Source organism: Rana temporaria, chromosome 10 (genome assembly GCF_905171775.1).
Source record: "Rana temporaria chromosome 10, aRanTem1.1, whole genome shotgun sequence".
Taxonomy (NCBI): Eukaryota; Metazoa; Chordata; class Amphibia; order Anura; family Ranidae; genus Rana; species Rana temporaria.
In genome coordinates, this window is record NC_053498.1 from 22,155,449 (window position 1) to 22,174,417 (window position 18,969).

The 18,969-nt window shown below is 45.4% G+C and overlaps 1 protein-coding gene across 1 annotated transcript; it reads right to left on the reverse strand.

Moving 5' to 3' along the window:
• Positions 1-412: 412 nt before the first annotated feature.
• Positions 413-18,735, reverse strand: LOC120916012. The gene is made up of 5 exons (XM_040326862.1): positions 18,614-18,735; positions 12,882-12,998; positions 11,277-11,429; positions 8,197-8,349; positions 413-679 (listed from the first exon to the last, which is right to left on the reverse strand). The coding sequence occupies exons 1-5, from the start codon at positions 18,660-18,662 to the stop codon at positions 528-530; spliced, it is 624 nt and encodes a 207-aa protein (XP_040182796.1). The 5' UTR covers positions 18,663-18,735; the 3' UTR covers positions 413-527.
• Positions 18,736-18,969: the final 234 nt, after the last annotated feature.

Here is an 18,969-nt window from a genome sequence, read left to right on the forward strand (position 1 = left end):
GAAAACTGTGCTTGTCTCTCTGTGTTACATCGGCATAGCGCATATGAGATGCGCTACGCCGGCAGAAATATGCGCCGATGTATCTGAATCCGGCCCCTAATAACCAAATAATAATCCAATAATATATATCCAAGCTCACCTCTTCACCACACCCAGCCACAAAGAAAAGAGAATCCTTGATGGGTAGTGTATAGTGATGAACACACTTAGTCAAAATGGTCGGCCCTCACGCATTTTCACTTCATGAAATGTGTCCCTCTTTGAAAAAAGTTTGGACACCCCCGGCATATACTAATTACTGTGCACAAGTAATAATGACAAATGCAAATTGTCTTTCAAAAAACAAAGTAACACAGATGAGTAGTTAACGATTTTATTAACATGCATTTAGCACATCTACTGTTTGATACAACTCAGTGCTGTTTTCAGCTGTCATTGTTTCTAAAGCATCCAAAGCTTATGACGTTTTACACGTGCGTCAATGTCCTAACAAAGACGCAGACTTGGCTTGCAGCTGATTTGGTGGGTTAGTTATTTCCAGCAGAATTAACTGGTATTGCAGGGGTACACGTCGACTCCTTTGGTTCTAATTCCTTTTCTCCGGGTATGCCTCCAAACTTAATTTTACAACCACCTTTTGTAACGCAGCCTCGAAATGACATTGGTACTGCCTTACCATCTGCAAATCAAGATAAGATTTTATTTTTACCAAATAATACTTCTAAATAGAAAAGGCTACAGTGAATGTTGCTAAACTTGATTTGCTCTGAACCTTGTCACCCCCAAGCCCTGTACACACGGGCCAGATTCTCGTCAGGAAAAAAACGTTGATTTTCCTGACAAGATTCCTGGCAAGATTCTCTTGCTGGCCGAGTGTACACACGCACGATTCAAAAGAAACTCCTGTTATTTTGAATGGCACAAACGCAGTGACGTCATCGACTACGACGAGCATGCGCTCATCACATTCGATGCCGCCGCCGCTATCTTGCTTCACCCTACCTATGCCTTGGAAGCTACCGCGCATTCGGTCGAAGTCATTTCGAGCATGCACGGGTTTCCATGGAAACAGGTAAGTATACACACGCTTTTCTTGCTGTTTCTTGACGAGAAAACCGTTCGTGTGTACGAGGCTTAAAACAGGGGATTTGTTACTGGAAGGATCCCCGGGTAAATATAAAGGAGAAAAGCCCCATACACACTATGGGCCGGATTCAGATACATCGGCGCATATTTCTGCCGGCGTGGCCCATCTCATATACGCTACGCCGACGTAACACAGAGAGGCAAGCAGAGTATTCACAAAGCACTTGCTCCCAACATTGCACCAGCGTAACGTAAATTCTTCGGCATAAGCCGGCCTAATTCAAAGTAGGTGGAAGTGGGCGTGATCCATTTAAATGAACCGTGACCCCATGCAAATGATGGGCCGCGTATATTACAGCGACGGGCGCAAGTACGTTCGTGAATCGGCGTATCTCACTCATTTGCATATTCGAATCGTAAATCAATGGGAGCACCCCTTGCGGCCAGCGTAAATATGCGCCCAGGATACGACGGCGTAGGAAACTTACGTCGGTCGTAGGAAGCCTATTTTCAGGCGTATCTAGTTCTATGGGCACGGCGCATAGATACGACGGCGCACATTTACACTTACGCGGCGTATCTGTAGATACGTCGGCATAAGTGCTACGTGAAGCCGGGCCTATCAGTTTTTCTGCAGGTTTTTCTCTTCAGGTTTACCAAAACCATGTAGTGCAAGGGCCTGCCTGATTGCATACGAATTTAAACTCTTAAAGCCAGCAGCTACAAATACTGCAGCTGTTGACTTTAATATTAGGACACTTCCAGCGCCGTCGGCAGCAGAGGACGAGCAATCACTCGTCACTCTACTGCTCCCACCGCCTTCCTCGGTGAGGGAACCAGGAGGTGAATCATTGCGGATTCACTGCCCGGTTCCCTACGGCGCATGCGTGAGTCGAGCTACGCCGTGCCCACTGGTCCCCGCTGTGTTCTGGGAGCCGTGTGTTTCCCAGAACACAACGGGGGGGGGGGGGGGGCTGACGTCCTGCCCGCAATCTACCCACAGACTGTGTGACCGTAAGTGGGTGCAAATACCTGTCTTTAGACAGTAAGTAACGTACAACACTACGACAAGCCAAAAAAATTAAGTTCAATGCTTCCGAGCATGCGTCAAATTGTTTCCAAGCATACATCGGAATTTTGCGCTTCGGAACTGCTACAGATGATCGGAATTTCCGATAGGAATTTTTTTCGTCAGAAAAATTGAGAACCAGCTCTTATGCCCCGTACACACGATTGGATTTTCAGTCGGAAAAACCTTGGATGTTTTTTCTGACGGAATTCCGCTCAAGCTTAGCTTGCATACACACGGTCACACAAAAGTTCTCTGAACTTTCGACCGTCAAAAACGCGGTGATGTACAACACTACGACGAGCCGAGAAAACGGAAAATTGTATACTCACCTTTCCGTAATTTTCCTTTCCTGACGCATCTTCATGGCAGCACACACTGGGTTGTGACTCCGCCCCCACAACCTGACAGGATTGGTTAGCTATAAATTTGAAGGGGAGACGCCCCGCACCATTCTCTGTATATATCATCATAAAACAATAGGGCGGGCATCTGTGTGCTGCCATGAAGATGCGTCAGGAAAGGAAAATTACGGAAAGGTGAGTATACAATTTTCCGTTTTCCTGACGCATTCATGGCAGCACACACTGGGAAATAACTCGCCAGTCGGGAGGGTGCAAGAAAACAGTAATATTTATTCTCTATAGCGCTGAGGAATTGGCTCTAAGAACAGATCTGCCAAAGTCGACGGTAGCCAGGAGAGCAGAATCCACTCTGTAGTGAGAAATTAAGATGTGTTGGGAAGACCAAGTTGCTGCTCTGCCTATGGTTTCCGGTGAAATCCCGCAAAATGCTGCCCAAGAAGTGGCCACTGCCCCTGTCGAATGAGCCCTAATGCTCTTTAGGAGTCGTAAGTTGCTGGATGGAATAGGTCTCCGCGATAGCACTAACAACCAAGAGGTAATGGTACGGGAGGTAGCTGGCTGACCTCGTCTGCTCCCGTGTGGGATAATTAAGACAGAATCCGTCTTCCTGAGATGTAGCTGTGAAGTAACTGGAGATGGTAGACTTGACATCCTAGTCATGGGACTCGCCCCTCTCATTAGTAAAAGATGGAAGGACGATGTCCTGGTTATAATGAAAGGAGGAAGTTACCCTTGGATAAAAATGGTCTGAGGGCTTCAGAACCACTCTGTCAGGGGAGAACACTAAATAGGGGTTCCGTAGCCATAAGTGCTTGTATCTCCGACGTCCTCTTAGCTGAGGTGATCGCAATACGGGAAGCCATCTTCAGAGCTAGGTTCCACGGTGAGACTAAGTTGAATGGAGAAAAGGGTGGATTGGACAGGGCCTCGAGTACTACACAGAGATCCCCTGTTGGAAAGGCTGGCCTCCTAGGTGGTCTGATCTTACGCAGGCCCTGAGGAACAGAGTGACCGGATGATGAAGAGCCCATCTAGTACCCGTCATGCTGAAAGGGCGGATACTTGCACCTTCAGGGTACCCGGGCCCGGGCCCTTGTTAAGCCCTGACTGAAGAAATTCAAGAATTTGAGATGGGATTCCAATCTCTTTGCTGCGACGACACGAACCTCTCCCAGATCCTAGTATAGGTGACATCAGTGGAGCTCCTTAGAGCTTGTAATAAGGTTGATATTACCTCCTGAGAGTATCCTAGTTCCCCTAACCTAGCCCTCTCAACTTCCGAGCTGGCAAATGCAGCTTCTCTGGGCTGGATGGAAGAATTGCCTCTGATGTATGAGATCCCAGGTTACTGGAAGATGTATTGGAGGCCGCGTACCTAGTTGTAGCAGGGTCGTAAACCATGGCCTCCTCGGTCGTAACGGTATTAGTACAATAACCGTGGCTGAGGACCTCCGAAGTCGGGACAGGAATCTTGTAATCCGAGAAGTTGGAAGAAAAATGTACCCCAGCTCGAAGCTCCATGGAAGAGCTAGGCAGTTTGTCCCTTCGGCTGATGGAAAGTGGGCTCTGGACAGGAACCTCTGACACTTGGAGTTCTTTGGCGTGGCCGCTAGGTCGACTTCTGGTATTCCACAAGTTTTCGTAAGAATGGAGAATACCTGTTGGTTCAGGGACCATTCGTTGTTTGAAAGTGTCTCTCGGCTTAGGTAGTTGGCCAACGAATTCTGTGTTGCCGGGACGTACACTGCCCATAGATCTAACAGGTGCACTTGTGCCCTTTCCAATATGGGCAAGCTTCCTCTTGAAGCGTGCGACTCCTGATGCCCCCCTGTATCTGGATACATGACACCGCTACTTGTTGTCCATCCTGATCAGGACACTCTTCCCCTCTAGAAGAGGCGCAATGGCCAGGAGAGCCTGAAAGGCTGCTCTGAGCTCTAAAATATTTGACACTATGCCCTGAGCCCGAAAGTGCCACTGTCCTTGGGCTACTTGGTCTAGATAGTGTGGACCACATCCCCCCTGGCTGGCGTCCGATGTTACTACTTCTGGACTTGGGGGAACTATTGGAATGGACTCCCTGAGGTTGGACGGGTGTGTCCACCACCATACTAATTGCTTTACCCAGTTCGGGATGTGAATGGTTTGGAGTATTGACGTTCCATTCCACTGCCTGAGAAAGGAGTTCTGTAAGACTTGCATGTGTCACAGGGGTCACTGTATCAAAGGTATGGATGCTGACATGGACCCCCGGGTACTGAGGCAGGCTCTGACAGTAGACGTCTGGATGATAGCAGATTCTGTACCTTCTGGAGTAAGGGCTTCAGCCTCTCTTGAGGGAGTTGCACCCGGTACAACCTGGTATATTATTCTGCCCCTAGGAACACCCTGACTTGCTGAATGCTCTGGGTGCTGAGGCGATGCCGAATGGGGGGCACCAAAATTGGAAATGAGATTGATAGATTGAGAACCGAAGGGACCTCTGGAAGGCGGGATGATCGGGACGTGAAGGTAAACGTCCGAAAAATCTAGGAGATAGCATCCAGTCTCCCACGTCCACTGTCAACAAAATGGACTGAAGGCTTTTCCAATCTGAGGGCCTCTATTTTGATCGTCTGTTGAACCTCTTTAGGTCCAGGACTGGACGTAGATCCCCTGTTTTTTTTTTTTTGTACCAGAAATAAAGGGGAATAAAACCCCCTCTCTTTCTGGTGTGGAGGTACTTGGTAGGCTGGAATGTGTTCCCTGGCAATGTGCCCATGAATTTCCAATTGTGACCGGTCTTGATAGAGGATAGTGTCCATGAATCTGTTATACGAGTTGCCCATATCCGAGCGAATCTCTTGAGTCTGGTGCCCACCTGAGCTGGGTGGGCAGACGGACCCTCAAAAAGGACTTCTGCTGTTCCCCGGCTGTGATAGCCTTGGCTTACTGTAAATACATGGAGGGTCGAGTCTTCCAGTCCCTCCTAAATTTCCTGCCGGGACGGTAGGATCTAGCATCCCTGTACTTGACAGGAAGATCGCGTCTGTAAGCGGGGCCCTTCTGGGGCTCTGGTCTCCTATCGGAGGGAATCAGCCCGGATTTTCCCCCGGTAACCTTGGAGATGACCAAGTCCATCTTTGTGCCAAATACACTTGAGCCGCCATATGGAGTTTTGCACCAGTAGATTTTGATGCTGTCTCCGCTATCCAGGGTCTCAGCCATAAGGCTCTTCCCAGTCATGAAGTCGCCCCCTCAGGAGCCGTAAGCCAACTTAATTTCCCTGCAGGGAGGAGAATATCTTCCCCTGGTCGGCTCCTTCTAGAATGGAATTCTCAATGTTAGCCGCCCATGCAGCGATAGTTTTAGCTACTGCCGCCGTGGTGATAGCCGGCCTACTAGCGTCTCCTGTCGTGGAGCAGGCTTTCTTCAGTTCTATATTGATTTTACGATCAAGAACGTCCCGGATGGTAACTGCATCTTCAATCGGTAGAGAAACGTCTCTAGCGAGTCGCATTAAAGATGAATCGACCGTAGTTGCATTGATCAAAGAATTGATCCTAGACTCCCACAAGGGGTACAATCTGCAAACTTGTTGCTCATACTGGGCCGCTTATGCGATCTCCCCCACTCATCCTTTATGAGGTTTTCCAGCTCTTTGATGAAGGGAAATGATTCAGGGCCCCCTTTTCAGCACCAGGAAATATTTCTGAACCTTCAGAGGTTCTGCCATAACCCCTTCCCAGCCGATCGCTTCCTCGACTGAATGGGCAAATGGTTCAACTAAAGAAGAGACAGTCCGACGCCTGCTCACACTCCTCATTCTTAGAGAGGGTTTTTGCAGCCTGGCGTAACGGCCGGGTGCTGGGCAATGTGCTTGGGGAAGGATCGCCCACAATTGATCCCTGTGCGATTCTCCTAGGAGCTCAGTATATACTCTGGCCTCTGAATCCTTGGTTACTTCAATGAAGCACGAGCGGCAGGCCAATTCCCCTGGCAAGGCTGGCGCCCCGCATATTTGGCAAACATTTGCTGTGGTGCGGGTAAGATAGCTCCATCTGGGATGAAGGTAATTGTCTGCGGTGGGACCGACTATGACAGGAGTGGCTGTGACGCGATCGGCTATGCCTTGATTGAAGAAAGCAAGAGGGTAACCTTGAGTGACTTCTTGCGCCTTCTGCCGGAAGCATGGCTAGAATCTCCCTCTGTGCCGCAAACTTGCGTCTTTTGACCCGATAGGGCTACCAAAACTGTAGCGTCAGTGGCCAAGCTCTCTTTTTTGTCTCTTCTCTACTTACCACCTTCTGGACGGCCTCTATACCTGGTCAGCTGATGGTGGTCTGCGAGGGCAGTGGCCCCCATGAGGATAGCAGGGAGACAGCCCGGAAAGGTGGGAAAAAAGAGAGAAGGGAAAACATTACAATATGTCCCTCCCCCCCAACATTTCTATTTATTAAATATAATGATTTATATACATATATCTATCCTTATTTTATTTTTTATTTTTTGGATTATATTAATTGTTTAATTATGGATATACTTTCTCCTATAATATGTTATAAATTAATATATAAATGTATTATATCTTCTATCCTATTTGTTCCTATTTTTTTTTTTTTTTTTTGTGTAATCAATTGGCCCAGGCTGAACTGGGACGAGCCTGCACACACCTGGTGCAATCTTCACTCTGAGTAGAGCAGAGCAGCAGGACTGCAGCCAGAACTACAGAGCGATAGGAGTGTTTCCTTTTTTTTTTTTTAAACGGCGCCGCCATCTGGAAGAGGGCAGAGGAGACCGGCGGCATCATCACTGAGCTGCGTGCATGCGCAGAGCGCTGAGGGGTACGCGGCGGTGACCCCGAGAGTATGGGGTGTCAGAGGAACCACAGGGCTCAGCAGAGCTGAGAAAAAAACAACAGGCAGGCAAAGGTACAAAACGGACTAACCTTAGGTGGCAAATGTAATGATACAAATACCTTTGTGGAAGCACACACTGCACTGGAAGGAAAGACAGAGCGAAAAGTGGGGGCCACTGCGAGATTTGAAGCTTCTTTAAAGCTTGCTACAGATGCCAGTATAATTCCAGAGCCCCTGAGACCACCAGAACGGGGGTTCCCACCATAAAGCTCATTTAGAGACTGTACAGGAGGGACTTCCAAACAGGAGAGGCTGAACCTGCTGGGGCGATCTGCGGTAAGAGGCATGCTTCTTGCTTGTTTGTCCAATCTGTCAGGTGAGGATAAAAAAAGAGAATGGTGCGGGGCGTCTCCCCTTCAAATTTATAGCTAACCAATCCTGTCAGGTTGTGGGGGCGGAGTCACAACCCAGTGTGTGCTGCCATGAATGCGTCAGGAAAATTAAGTTTAATGCTTCCGAGCATGCGTCGAATTGTTTTAGAGCATGGATCAGAATTTTGCGCTTCGGAATTGCCACAGACGATCGGAATTTCCGTCAGAAAAATTGTGAACCAGCTCTCAATCTTTTGTTGGTGGAAATTCCGACAGCAAAAGTCTGGAGCATACACACGGTCGGAATTTCCATTCAAAAGCTCACATCAGACTTTTGCTGGCGGAAAATCCAATCGTGTGTACGGGGCATAACTCTCAAAGTGAATCAAAATGTCTTCAAAATGGAGTAAATCACTCCATATATATTTGGTAATCACAATAGAATTATAATTGAGATAGATACATACCGGACAGCTGAACAATTGACCTATACTTCACACACTCAAATTCGTTCCCACGGCACAAAACCATTTCATTGCTTTCGCAGCCATCAGTAGATGTATTCACATAGCAGCTTGGACACATAAAGTTGTTTAGTGGCATTTTATCACAACATAGTGCTGAAAAAAATAAAAATATTAATAATACATTTGCTATCTATCTATCTATCTATCTATCTATCTATCTATCTATCTATCTATCTATCTATCTATCTATCTATCTATCTATCTATCTATCTATCTATCTATCTATCTATCTATCTATCTATCTATCTATCTATCTATCTATCTATCTATCTATCTATCTATCTATCTATCCTAAGATAGGAATGAGGGACACCTACTAACAAACGTATGCAGGCATAGGATACACCTCCTGCCACACCCCCTTAACCACTTCAGCCCTGGACCAATTCGCTGGCCGAAGACCAGAGCATTTTTTGCGATTCGCTTAAACTGACAATTGCGAGGTCGTGCGACGTGGCTCCCAAACAAAAATTGACGTCCTTTTTTCCCCACAAATAGAGCTTTCTTTTGGTGGTATTTGATCACCTCTGCGGTTTTTATTTTTTGCGCTATAAACAAAAATAGAGCGACAACTTTGAAAAAAAAGCAATATTTTTAACTTTTTGCTATAATAAATATCCCCAAAAAATATATAAAAAAAATTGTTTTGCTCAATTAAGGCCAATACTTATTCTTCTTCATATGTATTAAAAAAAATCGCAATAAATGTTTATTGATTGGTTTGCGCAAAAGTTTTAGCGTCTACAAAATAGGGGATAGTTTTATGGCATTTTTATTAATTATTTTTTTTTACTAGTAATGGCGGCGATCATCGATTTTTATCCTGACTGCGACATTATGGTGGACACTTTTGACACATTTTTGGGACCATTGTCATTTTTACAGCGATCAGTGCTATAAAAATGCACTGCTTACTGTAAAAATGACACTGGCAGCGAAGGGGTTAACCACTAGGTGGCGCTGAAGTAGTTAAGTATGCCCTAAGGAGGGATTCTTACTGTTAGGGTGCGTGGCTACATGTGACACGTCACTGATTGCTGTTCCCGATCACAGGGAACAGACAATCAGTGACAGTGTCACTAGGCAGAACAGGGAGATGCATGTTTACACTTGCCTCTCCCCGTTCTGCAGCTCTGTGACCCGATCGTGGGACACCGGTGCCCATCGAGTTCGCGGGCACGGTCACGGAGCTCGCGGCAGGGGCGCACGCATCCGCACAGCGGGAATTTCAAAGTGACGTATATATACGTCACTTTGCCCAGCCGTGCCATTCTGCCGACATATATCTACAGGAGCCGGTCGGGAACCGGTTAAAGGAGAATCAACTAAAAGAAGAGGGTAATTAAATCTACGAGGGCTTTTTTTTTTACCACTACTATTTCTTTATATTGGCTATTAAAATGTACAAATTCAGCAATTTAAAAATTGGATTAAAGGTTTAGCACTTTAAAAAAAAAAAAAGGGAATTTTAAATACAACTATATAGATCAGACCAAAATGAGGGACATATGAGAAGGAAGGAGGGACAGAGGAACATTGTTCCAAATCAGGGACAGTCCCCCGAAATCAGGGACAGTTGAGAGCTATGCATATGTTGCCACCAGAACGGGAAAGAATGTGAAATCATCCAATAAGGGAGCCTGTTGTGGAGACAACTGTCTAAAAAGAGATTTCCACTTCCTGTTGTGTCTTCAGCACAGGAAGTGAAGTGAAATCTCAATGGCACACAGATAAAATTTAACCGTTGCTTACGCTATCCAAAATGATAAGACAAAAGGAGCTTTAAATACACTTTAAGGCCCGGATTCACGTAGGAGATACGCCGTCGTATCTCTGAGTGTGAGGCGTCGTACCTTGGCGCCTGATTCAAAGAATCAGATACGTCAAAATTTCTCTAAGATACGACCAGCGTAAGTCTCCTACGCCGTCGTATCTTAACTGCATATTTACGCTGGCCGCTAGGGGCGTGTACGCTGATTTACGCCTAGAAATATGTAAATCAGCAAGATACGCCTATTCATGAACGTACGCCCGGCCGACGCAGTACAGATACGCCGTTTACGTTAGGCTTTTTCCGGCGTAAAGTTACCCCTGCTATATGAGGCGTAGATGAGGCGTACCATTGTTAGGTATGGATGTCGGAACAGCATCAAATTTTTCACGTTTTACGTCGTTTGCGTAAGTCGTTCGCGAATAGGGCTGGGCGTCATTTACATTCACGTCGAAAGCATTGGCTTCTTGCAGGTTAATTTGGAGCATGCACACTGGGATACTTTCATGGACGGCGCATGCGCCGTTTGTAAAAAGCGTCATTTACGTGGGGTCACAATAAATTTACATAACACACGCCCACATCTTCCACATTTGAATTAGGCGGGCTTACGCCGGTGATCTGCCGTGCTGGTTCCATGTATCATGGAAGTTCCAGCGCATGCGCGAACTGATGCGCAGAGATGGTTCCAGCTATCGGGAAAGTTCCTTCAAGCACTGCGCAGGTGCAAACTTGCTGACGGAAATCCCCGAACGGCGGCCGGCATTCAGGGCGACGTGGACTTAGAGGAAAGTGGCCAGTGGGCGTCACGTCCTCGCTGCGCTCGGACGGCTCGCTTCGCTCGCTCGGCCTCCTGGCTCTTTTTTTAACATCCTCCAATCCACGGGGATGTTAAAGAATGAGCCTGGATGCCGGGCGAGGTTCGGAGATTTCCGGCGGGAAGTTTGCGCCTGCGCAGTCAGTGAAGGAACTTCCCCCATAGTGGAACATTGCGGACAAGTCACCGGCCTATTTACGCTACGCCGCCGCAACTTTGCTTTGAGAATACGGCACTTGCCTGTCAAAGTTGCGGAGGCGTAGCGTAAATAGGATACGTTACGCCCGCACAAAGATGCGCTCTCCTACGTGAATCCGGGCCTAAATCTTACAGTTGCTTGCTGAATTACTGCACTTCTTTTTTGCTTCAAAAAATAGGAGAAAGAAAAACTAAACTATAATTATTTTCACAGACATAGATAAATAAACTCACCGTTATGCTTAAACCCAGCGTTGCTGTTGTCTCCTTCCCCACATTCACCACGGATTCGGAGGTTTAAGCCATGGTTTGTTGACGCAGTGAAGCAATTATTACACAATGTCTCTATTGCACACATTTTTCTGACGCTATTATAAATCACATTGTCTGGGAAAAAAATAGCACAAGGCATGAAAGTAGACATTTGTCTTACAAGAAATTACCAGTTCAAGACATTTGTTTGTACAATGCTTTTTGGGATCCTCACTTTTAATTACCGTATTTATCGGCGTATACCGTGCACTATTTTCCCCTAAAATCAGGGGAAAATCGTGGGTGCGCAATATCCTCCTCAGAGACAGCCGATCCTCGCTGTCTCTGAGCGCTGCCGACAAAGCCCAACAAAGACCGAGCCGAGTGTACTGCGCACTCGGCTCGGCCACGCTCGGCTCCGCCCGCAGCCACGCGAGAGGTGCCGAGAGAAGCCGAACACACCAGAAATCCGGCTCTGCACAGCTCGACTGAGGCGCCAAATTCAACGCTGCAACCCCCGGCAGATGGACGCGACGGACACTGACAAGGCTGGACGGACCCCGCGCAAGGCTGCAGACGAACGCTGGACAAGGCCGCCGATGGATGCCAGGCAAGACAGCAGACAGAAACCGACAAGGCTGGACAGACCCCGCGCAAGGCCGCAGACGGATGCCGGACAAGGGCGCCGATGGACGCAGACAGCAGACAGCAGACGGACACTGACAAGGCTGATCATCCAAAAAGTAAGTTTTTTCCAAAACTTCCCTTCTCAGCTTGGGGTGCGCATTATATGCCGGCGCGCGGTATACCCCGATAAATACGGTAAGTGTTATTTTTGCATTTAGAAGGACAAAAAAAGTGAGACTGGATAAGGTAAGTAAGCTGCTGCAAGTGCTAATCCAGCCTTTGGGATATAGTCACGGGTTAGATCAGTCCAAAGTTGGCCGTACACTGTTGGTATTTTTGTCAGCCTGAAAGGCCGAAATAAAAGATAGAATTCTCCTGAAGGAATTCCACCTGTCGGGACTATTGTGTTGTTGCCTAAATACACCGATCAGCTGCTGCAGCCGGAGTTCTCCAGCTTAGTGGTTAGGGTGAAGGTTAAGGTTAGGGTATATGGGGCTAAAATGGTAGATTAAAGGGGTTGTAAAGGTAATTTTTTCCCCCTAAATAGCTTCCTTTCCCTTAGTGTAGTCCTCCTTCACTTACCTCATCCTTCCATTTTGCTTTAAATGTCCTTTTTTCTTCTGAGAAATCCTCACTTCCTGTTCTTCTGTCTGTAACTCCACACAGTAATGGGAGGCTTTCTCCCTGGTGTGGAGTGTCGTGCTCGCCCCCTCCCTTGGACTACAGGAGAGTCAGGACGCTCTCTACGTTGCAGATAGAGAATGGAGCTGTGTGTTAGTGGGCGTCCTGACTCTCCTGTAGTCCAAGGGAGGGGTCAAGCATGACACTCCACACCAGGGAGAAAGCCTCGCATTACTGATGCTAACAATTTTACCTTCTTCCCAGTAAAGAGAGGTGCCACTGATATAAATGATGGTTCTCTGGTAATAGATGCAACACAAGAACACAACCCATACTTACTGACATTGCAGTATTCTGACAGCATCATGCACTTGGATCCATCACATTGAATCTCCTTTTCTGTGGAGCATTCAGTTGAGTCAAGATCCCAACACCTTTTGCACGTTGTGAGATGCCCTGAAATGCAAATAGGCAACATGATGTCAACAAGTAAAGTAAAAATCCAGTGATTTTCCCATTCAGGGCAAAGTTATCAGTTCACGTAACTGTCGCTTCTCCTCCCCTAACTACTACCTCCCTCCTTTTGTCCCTCTGGCTGCTTATCAAAAACTGTGTCATGGGTGCAGCTCTGATCTGGTAAAATTAAGAGAGTCACTGAAATCAGTAAGCCATGCTTAACCCCGCTATGGAGGATGACAGCTGGCGGTGTTCACGGCACTGCATGGACCTGGCATAGCACAGTCTCCGGAAAGAGCGGGTGGCAACATGTTTCAGGAGCAACCCTTTGCCAAGCCTGCCCAAAAGAGAATATGCCAGTTTAGAACCACAGCTTCAGTGAGAGGAGCAGAGTGGGAGAGCACTGCAAGTGGGACCTAAAGTGTCCCTAAACCCACATCATAAAAAAAAACTTTCAATAAATGGTGTATTACACGCTGTTCACTCACCCAATCACTATGGGGTAGAGCTGCATGATTCTGGCCAAAATCACATTTTTTTTGCTTAGAATAAAGATCACGATTTTCTCATGATTCTCGTGGCGTAAAATATTACACATTATACAAAATAATTTGGGCTAACTTTACTGGTTATTTTTTTGTTTTTATTATTATTATTATTATTATTATTCATTAAAGTAATTTAAAAAAAATATATATATTTGAAAGACTGCTGCACAAATACAGTGCAACATAAAATATTACAACAACCACCATTTTATTCTCTAGGGTCTCTACTAGAAAAACAATATATAAATATATATAATGTCTGGGGGTTCTAAGTAATTTTCTATATAAAAAAAAATATTTTAACTTGAAAAAAACAAATAAATAAAAGGGGGGGAGGTTTTGGGACTTCAAATGAGATGCGTTTTTAGCAGTATGCGATTAAATATATATATATGGAATATAAAAAATGTTTCAATAATAGCCAGGCTTAAAGCGGGAGTTCACCCATTTTAAAAAAAAAAAAAATTCTCCCCTTAGCTTCCTGCTCGTTCGGTCTAGGGGAATCGGCTATTTGTATTAAAATATGAGCAGTACTTACCCGTTTTCGAGCTGCATCTTCTTCCGTCGCTTCCGGGTATGGGTCTTCGGGAGCGGGCGTTCCTTCTTGATTGACAGTCTTCCGAGAGGCTTCCGACGGTCGCATCCATCGCGTCACGAGTAGCCGAAAGAAGCCGAACGTCGGTGCGGCTCTATACTGCGCCTGCGCACCGACGTTCGGCTTCTTTCGGAAAATCGTGACGCGATGGATGCGACCGTCGGAAGCATCTCGGAAGCCTGTCAATCAAGAAGGAACGCCCATTCCCGAAGCCCATACCCGGAAGCGACGGAGAGGATGCATCTCGTAAACGGGTAAGTACTGCACATATTTTAAAATAAATAGCTGATTCCCCTAGTAAAAACGAGCAGGAATCTAAGGGGGAAAAGTGCCCTCTAAGGGTGAACCCCCGCTTTAAAGTTACCAACCAAAAAAGCACTAATCCAAATTAATCTGTCTAGTTACAGAGGTTTAGTTGCATGTATTTGCAAATGCCTGTAGTAAGCTGCAGGCCAACGTCAAGGCACTCTGTGTGTTGCAGTCCTAACTATGAATTTTAAAGTCTCCTAAAAAGGAGCACAGGCGTGCTAATCAATAGATAGGGGGTAGGTTATCTCCTAAACCCGCCCCTACCTATAGTTGGTCTGGCAAAAAAGAGCACTGGAAAAACAAAAGAAATGCAGGAGTGGAACCAAACATGTCTACCAAACCAAAATACCACCAAACTAAAGGCGGACCACATCCAACTGGGTCAGCTAGTCAAAAAATGAAAATGCACTGAAAAGACAAATTGATAACATTTTTAGACTTAAAGGGGTTGTAACGGAAAAAAAATGTTCCCCTAAATAGCTTCCTTTACCTTAGTGCAGTCCTCCTTCACTTACCTCATCCTTCCATTTTGCTTTTAAATGTCCTTATTTCTTCTGAGAATTCCTCACTTCCTGTTCTTCTGTCTGTAACTCCACACAGTAATGCGAGGCTCTCTTCCTGGTGTGGAGAAAGCCTCTTGAGGGGGGAGGGGGCGATCAGGCAAGTCAGGACACTCTCTACTTTGCAGATATAGAAAGGAGCTGTGTGTTAGTGGGCGTCCTGACACTCATGCTCGCCCCCTCCCCCCTCAAGAGGCTTTCTCCACACCAGGGAGAAAGCCTCGCATTTCGGTGGTGAGTTATAGACAGAAGAACAGGAAGTGAAGATTTCTCAGAAGAAATAAGGACATAAAAGCAAAATGTTTTAAAACTTGGCAGACTGCCCAGACTTTGATTTTCGATGGCTGAGAGCAGAGAGAAAATTCTCTACATACCAAAGATCAGGAAGATCGGGAAACCCTTTGTCAAGATCGCAACAGGGAAAAAATCGCGGTAACAATTCTTGACGATTAATCGTGCAGCTCTGCTATGGGGTTTATTTACTAAAGCTTGAGAGGGCAAAATGTGTTACAAATCTGCAGAGAAACCAATCAGCTTCTGACCTCAGCTTGTTTAATTAAGCTTTAGCAATAAAATCTGGAAGCTGATTGGTTTCTCTGCAGAATTGTGACAATTTTTGCCCTTTCTAGCTTTAGTAAATAAACCCCTATGAGATTAGTTTTCTGTATTCTGAAAAAAAAGAAAAACTGGTTAATCCTGCTGCTCTCTATCTCCACCTTCTGTTCATGTCACCAATTCAGCTATGGATTTTGCAGAGCAGTGTTGGCAGCTCTGCACATGCTCAGTCATCAGTGAGTTTAGAAATGCTGAGCATTTCCTCCCTATCACATCTGAGCAGCCCATTTCAGTCACATGTGGGCATATACACAGTGGTAAATGACAGCCCACTCCTTTCCTCCTCCTCCATGTCCAAAAACACAATGGGGGAGAGATATCACATGTAGATTGATGGAAGCTTCAGCTCCCTCTTATTCTAAGACACAGACTAGAGAGGCGTGACGCAGCCTGCGACTGGCAGAAATCCGCCCACACCATGTTATTGCCAGTATAATGAAGATTTAATTTCAAATATATAATTGTATTACAATGTATAACAGTTTATTGATATATATTTTTTTTTACTCTGTATTCCAAGGCTGTTTTTTTATTTTAAACATGTGATCAGCAGCAGAGGACTAGAAGCTCACCCTGCTTATGTTTTCCTGCACACAGGCTGGGAAATTTCTGGGTCATGTGACAGCTGTATATCAATTAGGAAAAAGGTAAACTAAACTCTGTGCTTTTAGTATCACTGTAATGATATTTACAAAGTAGACTACAAGCCCCAGCATACCACCAAACTTAATAAAAAGAGAAGATTGTGAATAAAGGAATATAACACAATGGTATACAATACTAACTGAACTATACAGCACCAAATATATAAAGTAACATCTAAAAATGCATATAAAATATATAGCCTATAAATCATTAAAGGTAGTGACGGCCTGTGCATTAATGGTTCACGGGAGCGCTGCCACTTAAATGCCTGATGCCGCCCCCCTATCCCTGCCTTTCTATCCATGCGCATGGCCCCTTTCAGGACGCCAGGTGCATGGATTCCTATGGTGTGGCTCTAAAAGGCTTGAAAAAGGGGTGGGCTCTGGGTGCAGAGAGTGCCCTGATCCCACCCAATTGTGTGACCATAGCAAATTAATTTTCGCCATTTTCACACTAAAGTTTCTCCCCACCAGTGAGGAGGCAGGTCAGTGAGACCTGTTTTCCAATTGGCCAAAGCACCAGGCAATCCTATTGGATGCCTAGGGCTTTGGCGGAAAATGAGAAACAGAGCAGAGGAAGCATGAGGAGCGGGCACCTCCACCGCCACTGCTGCATGCTGCCTGCACTGGCGGAGACACAGAAGAAGTGGACACCACAGCCCGGTAAGTGCCTGACCTCCCGTGGGGGGCTGGGGGGTGCTGTCAGTGCTATATACCCTATCTGTATGCTGACCTATATACCCTGGGCCAGATTCAGGTACATTGTCGTATCTTTGTGCAGGCGTAGCGCATCTCATATGCGCTACGCCGACGTAACATTGAGAGACAAGGTGAGTATTCACAAAGCACTTGCTCCCATATTTACACCAGCGTAATGTAAATAGGCCGGCGTAAGCCCACCTAATTCAAAGTAGGCAGGTAGTGGGCGTGTTGTATTAAAATGAGTCGTGACCCCATGTAAATGCATGGCTGTGCATTTACATGGGGATTACATGTAGATACGCCAGCGTAAGTCTTTCTGAATCTGGCCCTATGGTCTATAAACTGAAAGAAAATTAGTTGGCTTTACTTAAAACAGCAAAGTTAAAAAAGTGTAATGAGTCAGACAAAATTAAGTTTAGTTGACAGCACTTAAAAAGCTGATGCAAATAGTTGCCTGAATTTTTTTGAGTAGACACAGCACATGATACATATATATTTATATAACCTTAGCTAATAATTACTGATAAAACAGTTAATGTCAAATTCAATATTGTGGCCTAGCATACAGTATGTATCCAAAAAGAGGGTGGTCATTTTATTACTTCTCCTTCAATGGCGGTAATATTTTTAAATTTCCCAAAAAAATTACGGAGGAGGGGTGTTTATTTATTGTAAAGAGTTGCATCATGGTTTGAGATGCTATGCTTAGGGTAACCTTTTTGGATATGTTCCCTAATTCTCTTCCACATTGGTCATTTCATCTGTCCAATTTATTGGATCTGGCATGGGCACTGGAGGGCATAGACTACGCCTTCTGTTCTACATGTTATGCAATCTTGAGAAGTATACCCAAAGCTTTTTTTGGCTGTCCTTCGCCTATGGATCATAGGAGTGCAGTTCATTCTAAAGCTTGCTAAAGTAGTGTTTGGTCGCTCAGTTCTTGGTCTCAGAGCTGGAGGGGGACAGATACAGCATTCGACCAATGATGCATCCACCCAAGTGAGTATGGATTTTTTATTTTTATTTTTTAAACCCATATTTCTCTTTTAACATCCATCTGGGGCCATGTGTCTTTATTGTTAGCCCTGGATGGACCAGTGAGACAATTTTGGTGGACCCTCTCTATAAGTTCAGGGTTATATCGCTTATCAACAAACTTCTTTTTCAATAACTGACCTTGTGAAATATTAATTATCAGCTTTGTATCTCTGGCAGAATCAATGGGTATTCTATTGTATTTTATAAGTAGTTTTATCAAAATGCTTTCAATTATATATTTAAGCCCAGGTTCACACTGAGCGGCGAGAATGAATCCGTGCTAATTCAGCTGAACTCGCAAAATTTCACTCCCGCGTGTCAAAATTGCAAAAAGTAGTACAGAAACTACTTTTAGAAATCGGTGTGGGACCACAAATGCAACGTTGCACCGATTAGGACGGTGCCATTGCTGGCAATTTTCAAATCGCACCAATGTGAACCGGGGCTAACAGACACATTTGGAGTAAATAAGACCAGTCAATTGTTAGGATTTACATACAGCACTCTGTAGCTTCCACTTATAAATAGAGTACAAACATTTAGTACAATGGCACAACACAAATTAAAAAAACAAATACAGTTTTATGCCATAAGTATTTCTTACCTGTAGTTACCATAGAGCTCAAGATCAAAAGGACGAAGATTTTATTCATGGTTATGGAAGCCCCAGTTCAGGTTTGAAGGCCAATAGTTGAGTTGCCTGACAGATCTTGTACCTGAAACTAGATTTGAGTGAGGGCTTGTGATGATAGGAGATATATATATGCTAATTTAAGTTTCATGTTGTGCCAAGGTACAAACAGTTCGTCCTTGGCAAAACCAATTGCACTTTACTGTTTGCTCAGGGAATGGAATGATCTGAAATGTTTGGACACCTGTGCAAAAACATGGAATGGTTTGCAAATGTTACTTTCAGGGGCGGACTGACAACTCATGGGGCTCCCGGGCAATAGAAGACTA

Excerpts from the sequence above, each read along its gene's own strand:
- LOC120916012 (XM_040326862.1), bottom strand. The coding sequence starts at position 18,662 with ATGAATAAAATCTTCGTCCTTTTGATCTTGAGCTCTATGGTAACTACA. Across the intron at positions 12,999-18,613 it reads GAGCTCTATGGTAACTACAG|GGCATCTCACAACGTGCAAA; the intron begins GTAAGAAATACT and ends TTTGCATTTCAG. Across the intron at positions 11,430-12,881 it reads GTCAGAATACTGCAATGTCA|ACAATGTGATTTATAATAGC; the intron begins GTAAGTATGGGT and ends TTTTTTTCCCAG.